The sequence below is a fragment of the Phalacrocorax aristotelis genome, chromosome 4, assembly GCF_949628215.1.
Source record: "Phalacrocorax aristotelis chromosome 4, bGulAri2.1, whole genome shotgun sequence".
Lineage (NCBI taxonomy): Eukaryota > Metazoa > Chordata > Aves > Suliformes > Phalacrocoracidae > Phalacrocorax > Phalacrocorax aristotelis.
Window position 1 is genome coordinate 53,394,166 of NC_134279.1, and position 10,361 is coordinate 53,404,526.

General features: G+C 39.4%; 1 protein-coding gene across 5 annotated transcripts in view; it reads left to right on the top strand.

The window, feature by feature from the left end:
* Window positions 1-9,593, top strand: part of CLOCK (clock circadian regulator) — a 63,601-nt gene extending 54,008 nt beyond the window's left edge. For 3 of the 5 annotated variants that reach the window (XM_075091450.1, XM_075091449.1, XM_075091451.1), the window contains exons 20-25: window positions 768-857; window positions 2,432-2,590; window positions 4,115-4,321; window positions 5,573-5,781; window positions 6,073-6,337; window positions 8,749-9,593. In XM_075091450.1, the coding sequence (XP_074947551.1) occupies window positions 768-857; window positions 2,432-2,590; window positions 4,115-4,321; window positions 5,573-5,781; window positions 6,073-6,337; window positions 8,749-8,928 (1,110 nt within the window). In that variant the 3' untranslated portion in view covers window positions 8,929-9,593. The remainder of the gene's footprint in view (window positions 1-767; window positions 858-2,431; window positions 2,591-4,114; window positions 4,322-5,572; window positions 5,782-6,072; window positions 6,338-8,748) is intronic. The other 2 variants (XM_075091452.1, XM_075091454.1) reach the window with 1 other exon arrangement.
* Window positions 9,594-10,361: the final 768 nt, after the last annotated feature.

A 10,361-nucleotide genomic window follows, 5' to 3' on the forward strand; every position in this document is an offset into this window, starting at 1 on the left:
AATACATGACTATCAGAATTGTATCATCAGTATGCAACCTGGGTACACTACTTTTTAAGGGAATAAAATAATTATGCATATAAGTATTTTTCGGCACTAGGGTTTGCAAGATTGTGTATGAATCTCTGCATTCACTCATATATCTTCTATGATTCTGCATTTTTAATATATATGTATGTATATAAGCAATTTTTTATATATATATGTGTATGTATGTATAAAACAGCCAATGTAATGCTGTGTATCCCTATAGAGAATTCATGTTGATTTGTGACTCTAAGGATATTAGTGAATACTTTCATACAGTTTCTGAAATCTTGGTAACATGAGAAAATGTCATGCTTCATGTCCTTGGTGCTCATGTTCCCATTCAACTAACACATTCACTTCAGAAACAGAATGCTTATTAAAATATGCATTTTTTATTCTTAAACTGATGATTTGTAAATCAAAGGTGTCAACCTCCAAACTTGTTGAAAAAGTTTTTCCCTTACTACAGACAAGACTTTTAAAACAGTTGTAATTGTAATTTTTGTTTTTCGTGGTTTATACCTACTGCTTTTTAAAATTTTTAGCAGTGGAAAAGTTGCATATATATTATATATATAATCAATTGCTCTTTGTTAGATATTTCAGGAAATGTTTACTTGTTTTTATCATATGTTCATTGATGCTGTGTTGGAATTGACACTTCATGTAAAGAAATATTTCATGTTAAGTATGAAGTTCATTCTCTTCCAGTTATGAAACAATTTTTTAAATCCTAGTCTTTAAGCTCCCAGTCTCTTGGACAACCAGTAGCACAGCCAACGATGTCTCAGCCTGCAGCTTTACCGCTCCAGTCTGGCATGTCCCAGGTATGGATTAAGTTGGTCTATTGTTTATTATTTTTTAAACAGTCCTGTCCTGAATATAAGATTAATTTCTGTTTCAGAAAATGAGTCCATGGGTGCCAAAGTCACCTTTAACATTATTCTCTTGAAATGAGCAAATTTCCCAATTTGACACTTTTTCTTTACGTTTTTCTTCCCATTATTTGTGTGGATATAGTTTCCAGCCTTGGCCATGGCCATTAGAAACACAGATAACACAAGATAAAATATTTTAGGATATTAATTTAAAAATCCATCTACTATGCTGTTAACTTTCTACACATACGCTTGTAACACAAGGCAACTTAGTCTATGAAACAGTTTTGTGAAATAAGAGCAGTGGTATCAGGTCCAACTGAAGATCTATGCCCTATGAATAGGATATTAATTGATAAGTATCTAGAGATAAGTATTGAAAGGTTGTGCTGACCTCAGCCCATAGCAGATGTCTAGGGAAGAAGTGGCAAACATGGTTTCAGAATCATTGAATGTCCTGAGTTGGAAGGGACCCTCAAGGATCATCAAGTCCAACCCCTGTCCCTGCACAGGACAACCCCAAAATTCATACCATGTGTCTGAGGGCATTGTCCAAGCGCTTCTTGAATAGCGTCAGGCTTGGTGCTGTGACTGCCTCCCTGGGGAGCCTGTTCCAGTGCTCCACCACCCCCTGGGGGAAGAACCTTTTCTTAATATCTAACCTAAACCTCCCCTGGCACATTTTCCTGCCGTTCCCTCGGGTCCCGTCATTGGTCACCAGAGAGAAGAGATCAGCACCTGACCCTCCACCTCCCCTTGTGAGGAAGCTGTGGACCATGATGAGGTCTGCCCTCAGTCTCCTCTTCTGCAGGCTGAACAAACCAAGGGAATTCAGCCGCTCCTCGTAGAGTTTCTCCTCTAAACCCTTCACCAACTTTGTGGCCCTCCTCTGGACACTCTCTAGTAGCTTTACATCCTTAAGGTACTGTGGTGCCCAAAACTGCACGCAGCACTCGAGGTGAGGCCACACCAGCGCAGAGCAGAGCGGGACAATCACCTCCCTCGACCGGCTGCAGTGCAGTGCTTGATGCACCCCAGGACACGGTTGGCCCTCTTGGCTGCCAGGGCACACAGTTGGCTCATGTTCAACTTGCTGTCAAGTTTCTCTGTGGGCTCAGCCTTCAAATGTTTGTGACTGAGGGTATTCTCCAGTTATCTGCATACGTTTTCGCTCCGGGTGAATTTTTTTGGTAAACTGGTACAATTCTAATTTTTAACCTGAGAGAGCTTTAACATCCGCAGTACCATGTAAATTACTAAGGCTTTTAATAGGGTCTTGGTGATTTGGACATGAGTCAATTTCTTTTGCTATGGATTTGTTTTTTTAGTTCACCAATTCTGATGCATCAATTAAATGTGACATCAATTAAATGTGAGCTCTGCAACATTTTCATACTAATGAATTTGTCCTCATATTATGGTTATTAGCTGTTTAAAACACTACTGTGGAGGAGTGTATTTACTGCTTGTAAATAAAATGTCATTATTTTTGCTCAGCTTTTAATTTATTCATCTGACTACAGCCTGTGTTTCAGTTTTCAGCTCAACTGGGAGCTATGCAACATCTAAAGGACCAGCTAGAGCAAAGAACACGCATGATAGAGGCAAATATTCATCGGCAGCAGGAAGAGTTGCGTAAGATTCAAGAGCAGCTTCAAATTGTCCACGGTCAAGGACTCCAGGTGAGTTGGTGTAATTCTTCCAGGTTTGATCTGTAGAGACTTTAGGCATCTAAAATGCGACTTGGGCACTTAATTCCACACGGTGATCCTCCCTACCCCCCATGTCAGCTGCCATCTGGACCTAACGTGCCCAAAATCCATAACATCTGAAGCTGCTGTTCCTGAGGTACCTGCCATTTTGCTTCTGAATGTATCTGGAAGTGCCCTAGCATCTCTTTTCAATGTTGAGCAGCTCAAACTTAGCTTACGCCTAAACCTGAATGTAAAAAGGTTGCAGTGATTGTTACTTTTTGCATAGTTTTGCAGCCATTAGAATATTAATCCAAAATGTGCAAGATAAGCATGTATTTCCTCTTTTAGCTTAACGGTGTCAAATTCATACCTTTTATTTCTTAGACTGTCCTATCAGGCTCTGGTCCTCCTACACACCCTCCTGGTGAAGTGGTTCTGCTTTGCATGGTGTACTGAAGTAGTTCCTAAGCCAGAAAGACAAGAAGTCTAGAGGATGCATTACTCAGTCTAGAAGCTTATTGCCCGACTTCTGTATTTTAACCACTATTTTTTTTTCCAGTTTTGTCATTCTCTTTCAGCAGCTATCTTTGGAAGAAAAAAATTATACTATTGTTTGTTTCTAGTTACAACCAACCAACAAAAAAAGAACATGCAACCCAAACTAAAAAATCTAAAATACACCTTAAAGAAACAATATAAATATTTTCAGTGTGAACTGTGAATAAAGAGTAGAAAAATTTACTTTCTGGAAGTGTTGAGTATGTTGCTTAAAGTCTGTTGAAGAGTAGGAGTTTCTGGCATGTCCCATTTTCAGTATTTTGTTGTGTCTAGTGTAAGCCTGCCAGCAGTAGATGGCCTTACAGATGCCTCAAAAGGAGAGATTCACAGCCCTCTTCCTATACACTGTGGAGTGACCTTACTCAGGACTGTGGAAACTAGGGAAAAATATCCAAGTGCTGCACATTCCGCCTTATTACCAGGACTTGTTGCAGTCTTGAGCCTAACTTTTTGTAATTACTCAAATATTTTTGTGCCGAATTCAGTTTATTACAGTGATGTTGGAAAATTCAGTATAATCATTATCACTTCTCGATTGCCAAGGAAGATTATGTTCTTGGTGCTGTGCCTGGATCTATTGATTCTGAGGTTTTCTTCATTTGAATTAGATCCTACAAATAGAAATGTGATCTCAAGCACATTTTGTCTTTGGACAGTTGTAGACTACGTTACAAGTTAGTCTCCAAATAGTACTTTAAGAACAAACATGAAACAATGTTTAGGGCTTTAGAAATCAGGGTTCTGATTCTTACCAGTTACAGTAGAGGCTTTGAATACTGACTCTGGGAGTTGAGCTTCTTGCTCTTAGTGGTGGCAGTGCTATTTCAACACCTCTAATAACTAAGATGAAACTTTATCTTAGATTGATTTAAAATAATTAGTTTCTCGAAAACATCTTGAGCAATTAACAGATTTTTCTTAAAAGCTAACTTGTGGGTTTCTTTTTTTTTTAAGATGTTCTTGCAGCAATCAACTTCCGGACTCAACTTTGGTTCTGTGCAGCTTGCTTCTGGAAATTCTTCAAATGTTCAACAGCTGACACCAATAAACATGCAAGGTCAAGTTGTTCAGACTAATCAGGCTCAAAGTGGGATGAACACAGGTCATATAAGTACACCACACATGATACAGCAACAGCCTTTGCAGAGTACTGCAACACAGGTAAAATTTTCCTTACCGATTGTACTGGATAGAATGCATACTCAAAACCATAGCTGAAACACAGCACCAGCTTCCTTGACATCCCTCTCCCAAATTTTTTTAACAATACCCTTTGAATCATATTCATTTCTTCATGTTCCAGGTTCTACAATTGAAATGCATTTCTGTTCTTGCTAATGCACGTTCAGATCTTGTTTTTATTTTAAGACTCAGACATGTAAATAATTAATAACAAGTAGCTTTTTGGAAAGACAAGTCTCAAGCAAATCTTTAGCTTGCCTGTTTTTTGCTATGAATTGTCTGTTGACAGAACACCTAACAGGGGATTTGTACTAGGTGAGCTTGAAACCCAGTGTCCAGACAGTGGCTGCAGCAAATACCTAGAAAAGCATAGGAGCAGGACAAGCATATATTGGTGCTTCTGCAGCTAACTTCTCTTCACCAGTTCCAGTCAGATGCTATAGGTGTATCACATCTGCAATGTAATAGCCTTTGATGGATCTTTCTTCTATGAGTTTATCCAGTTTCTCTTGATTCCATGTAAACTTTTGAAATCCACAGTATCTCAAAGTGAGTTCTACAGCTTTACTTTGAGTGAAATATGATTGTTTGTGTTTTAAACCTGCCACCCAGCTCATATACTAGGAAACACATTGAACAGCTATTCACTTTTCATCCTCTCAGTCATACTTGATTTCAAAGTCCTCTGTCACATGTATCTCCATAGAAGCCTGTTCTTCAAGCTGAACACTTCCAATGGCCTTGACCATTTTGTGTATGGAGGCTCTTTATACCTCTGATCTCTGTGGTCACCCTCCTCTGTACCTTTATCCAAATTCCATACTTTCTTTTTGAGATTTGTGAAGAGGCAGACTAGTGGTGGACAGTGTTATCATCTCAGCAGTAAGTTAGTTCCAAACTTCAAGTAAGAAATTGATTGACGTGATGTGCATGTTTTAGTCTGTCTGGCACAGAGATGCTAAAGGAGTGGAAAATAGGATCCTGAACAAAGAGTACGCAAGTAGCTGAAAAATTCAGGAAAAAATGACCTGAAGAGGTTTTCAGATGCCTGAGGGCCAGTCCCACCTCCAAATCCTCAGCTGGTAGAAATCTCTGTTGACTTTAAATTCAGAAATAATTTGTAAGAGAAAAAAACTGAGTTATAAAGTATGGGCAATGACAGCGAGGAGGACAGCTGTAGTACCTGGCTGTTTTCAAATAACTGTCTCATAAAATATTTTTTCTTTTCAGCATAATCAACAAAATGTGCTTAGTGGACACAATCAACAGTCTTCTCTTGCCACTCAGTCACAGAACACAGTCTCAGCACCTTTGTATAACACTATGGTGATTTCTCAGCCAACAACAGGGAATGTGGTCCAGGTTCCTTCTAGCTTACCACAGAACAACAACCAGAATGCTGCTGCAGTAACCACTTTTACACAGGATAGACAAATCAGGTAAATCTTCAATATTCAGGTGACTTGCTATAATGATGTGCTTACATAGCTACATCATATACACAAGGAACTAAATTAGCATTTTAAAAACACATGATTTATTTTTTTAACTACATATGGATACAACTGTTAAACTAAACTTTGCCCAAAATAACATGTTCGCAGGCTTATCAAAACCCATGTTATTACAGCAAAGTATGAGTCTGACAAATCTGCATCTCTCAAGTGCATGTGGTGCTTGATTTTTTTTTTTTCCTTAAAGGGACTCCAACTGTCTTTTTCCATTAACAGATTTTCTCAAGGTCAGCAACTTGTAACAAAACTTGTCACGGCCCCAGTAGCCTGTGGAGCGGTAATGGTACCAAGTACTATGTTTATGGGACAGGTGGTGACAGCTTATCCCACTTTTGCTGCCCAACAGCAGCAGCCACAGACTTTGTCAATAACGCAACAACAGCAGCAGCAGCAAAGTCAGCAAGACCATCAGCAGCAGCTCACCACAGTTCAGCAACCAGCTCAGCCGCAGCTGACTCAGCACCCCCAACAGTTCCTACAGGTAATGTAGCATTCTCTACAAATTTTTCGAAGTCCTGATACTTTCAGCATTGCTAGCTTATCCCAGGGGTGCTTTATCTCAAAACAGAGTGCTTAAAATAGTAACCTATGAACAAGCCTGGTGCATTAGATAAATTTATTCTTTAGACATTCTCTGAAATCTTGCTACTTAAAGGAGAGGTAGTCTTTCCTGCAATTTCACTCTATGTTTGTATTGTGGTTTAACCCCAGCCAGCAGCTAAGCATCCTGCAGCTGCTCGCTCGCTTCCCTCCCACCCCGGTGAGACTGGGGAGAGAATTGGAAGTGTAAAGTGGGGAAACTCATGGGTTGAGACAAAGACAGTTCAACAGGTAAAGCAAAAGCTACGCACACAAGCAAAGCAAAGCAAGGAATTCACTCACTCCTTCCCATGGGCAGGCAGGTGCTCAGCCATGTCCAGGAAAGCAGGGCTTCATTATGCATAATGGTTACTTGGGAAGACAAACGCCATCGCTCTGAATGTCCCCTACTTCCTTCTTCCCCCAGCTTTATATACTGAGCAAGATGTCATATGGTATGGAATATCCCTTGGGTCAGTTGGGGTCAGCTGTCCCGGCTGTGTCCCCTCCCAGCTTCTGTGTCCGTGGCAGAGCACGGGGAGCTGAAAAAGTCCTTGACCAGTGTAAGCACTGCTTAGCAACAACTAAAACATCTCTGCATTATCAACACTGTTTTCAGCACAAATCCAAAATGCAGCCCCATATGAGCTACTGTGAAGAAAATGATAACTCAGGCAAAACCCAAGGAGTTTAGGGACAGATAGGAAAAGCCTACAAAAAGAGAAGAACCAGGTGGTAGGCAGAATTGATGGGGAAATCTGTTGCCATTTGTGCCGGTGATTAACATGGAATCAACAGCAGGTGATGCTGGTGAGGGAAGTGTTATGGTAGCTACAACACTAGAGAGGAGGAAATGCCTCCAAGAAGGTGTGGGTTAAAAAAAAAATCTTAATTTGGCCTCTGATGTTGCCTTTTCCAAAGAAAGATAAAGTCCATGTAACTATTGCAATGTATTTGGTGCACATTCTTAACATTCTTTAACTACTCTGGGAAAGTAAATTTTTTTTTACTCTTTAAGAGTATACATAATTAAAAATCCCCATTTTGCAAGTATTTCTTCTTTCTTGCTGTGTGTGGTCTCCTGTTTGCACTAAATGAGGGATCCTCTGCGTAGGTGGAATACATACAAATGCAGTAAGTAATTGAGGGCTTAACCTACGCTTATGTGCACAAGGAACAGTTACGGTTCTGTTCAGGGCTGAGTAAAATAGGTCACTGACAGAAAATATTGTCTTGCTGAAAAATCTTTCATCGAAACATACCAATTTGAGTCACGCATCAGGCAAAGGCTTTTCAGCTGCAAACTGACTCTCAAAAACAGAGCTGGAATACCTAGTTCCACTCATGTAGTGGGAGATACTCAAACTGAATCAAACCAGAGCGCAGATTTGATTGTGTTCTCTGTCAACTCAGATAAATACTGCAACAACAATGCTGTTTAGCAGGTTGGTAGTGTCTGTAGCTCTGTTTCTGAATTAAAAAGTTTGTACAATCTTGACTTAATTCTGGTGAAAAACAGGTTTGTGGAAGACTAAGATCTCCAAAGGTCTGGTCCTGTCCTAGAATTTCTTTCTAGGCAAAAGTTTAGTATTTTTAATACAAACTATTAAAGGGCTAGAATTTGAAGTGAAGGAAATGCTGTTTAAAAACTGAGAAAAGGAACAGTGGTTTTACTGCCACTGCTCACTGGGGCCAGTCTGGATCTGTGGGTGCGGCAGGCGACGTGGTTTGCTTTCTGCTGCAGAACGTGTTTCTGGATTGAGGCATCCAAGTGCGTTTGTACCCATCCTTCATTGCTTTTCTTCAGAAACCATCATTTTTTGGTTCTAAGAAAACTAGTATTAAAACTAAGTATGATTTCCAGTAGTAGTTAACCCCCTTCAGAGGGGATGTTTGGGTCTGGAAGTGCAGCAGTTTCTTTGACAGTTCATTTTGGCTGTAGGGGATACATGTGATCTGTGCCAAGTCATGCACTGGTTTTTCATTTGACTGCAGTGACAGCCACCTGCAGTTGTTCAAATAGATTCCTTAAGCCCTGTTATGCTCTTGTGGTTTGAAATGGAGGCAAATTGCCATGTATTCCTACCCGTTGTCACAGGAAATTACGAAGACCAGTTACAGCTGCTTTATTAATTGGTCAGATGCTCTAATTAACTTTATTAGTAGGAACTAATCTTTGCATTGTTTGCTCAGCTTAAATTACCAAATCAGAAGATTGTTCTAATTGAACCCTCTGAAAAGTTAAAAAGCAGCTAGGCCTGTGTTTCTCAGTGCAGCAGGAAAAAATAATCTTTCCCTATTTGCATGTTTTAGACATCCAGGTTACTTCATGGAAATCAGTCAGCTCAGCTTATCCTCTCTGCTGCTTTCCCACTACAACAAAGCACTTTTACTCAGCCCCACCACCAGCAGCATCAGTCCCAGCAGCAGCAGCAACTTTCACGACACAGAACTGACAAGATGACTGACCCTTCCAAAGTTCAGCCACAATAGCATGGGGCTCTGCCTCTTTTTGAAGCAAACTACCAGGAGGAGGGTGCTCCGCAAACAGTTGCACTGAGGCTACAGAGGTAGTAGTACGAAGGCTTTCTAACACCCCACCGTTGAGATCTACTTCGAACTTCTGGAATCGGTTAAGAAAAGCCACAAGATGATGATGGGGACATGGCCAACTTTGATAGTTGCCCCAGTTTCTGTGTTCTAAAGGATTTGCTGCCATGTGTTAATTTGCCCAGGTGAAATCTCAAAATGTGACTGAAATGAGAGGGATGCTGAAAATATTGGTATTTTTATCAATCCTGTACATTTTTAATGTATTAAAATGGACATGGAGCAATTATTTGAATTAGCAGAAAAAAATGCCAGGAATCTAGTCCAAAAACCATCTAATTTTTTTCAGATGATTATGGGACAGTAAAAATATTTTGAAAATGTTGTGTGAAATCCAGTTCTCTGTTGTACAGATGCTGTAAAATATTGTGTATATGTCTGCATAAAAAGAGAAAGAGCAAAATATTTTATATGATGCATGAAAATGTAATCTGTTATTTGTAGGTTTGAATATGTTTCCCCAAATTCTCACGCCATACTCAGACTAATGTTTTCCTCTGTTCTACCCTTTTGTTTACAACATGATGCATCATTATTTTCACCCTTAATGTGGGCACAAGTCTCTTGTTTGTGCTTTGTCTGTGATGTCAGGGTTTGTTCGGTGAGGTATAGTGTGTTGGTTAGTTGACTTCTCGAGGTTAAATTATTGATGAAGCTGTTTGAACTGGTGATCATGCATCAGGGTTCAGGACATTCAGATTCATGAATATCATCCATCATTTCATAATTATTTCATCATTTTATTTGAAAAATAGGAATTTGCACTGCTTTCTTGCGGATGGTTTGGAATTTTATTCCCCAAAGCTATCTTTTGATATAGTTCATAGTTGGAAATATTTATGTAAAAGGTTTAAAAAAAAAAATGACAGTAATTTTCAAGAATGTTTCAGTTATAGGAGTAATTTGCACAAGAATATATTTACATTTAATAACCTTTTGGGCACTTTTTAACCACTTTCTCTGTGGTGAGAATTGTAACTTGTTAAAATATGTTGGAATCTTTTTATTCTCCTTCAAAAATTAGTCAGAACTAATTCAGGGTCATTTTAACAACAACAACAAAACCCATAGTGCCTTGATTTTAATTCAGGTGATAATGTTGAACATCTTGAATTACAACGTCTTGAATCTGTAACCATTTTCGATTTTGAAGTCTTAGTACATTGTCAGCCAAACTCGTGTATCTACTTCGTAGCTATTTCTGTATTCTGTTGATTTTTAGTAACGGTCTGAGTTGAGAACATGAGCATTCTTGAGTGGTACTCCCCCTCAAACACTAGCCAGAAAGAGAGGAGTCTCTGAAATCTCAGACCTGG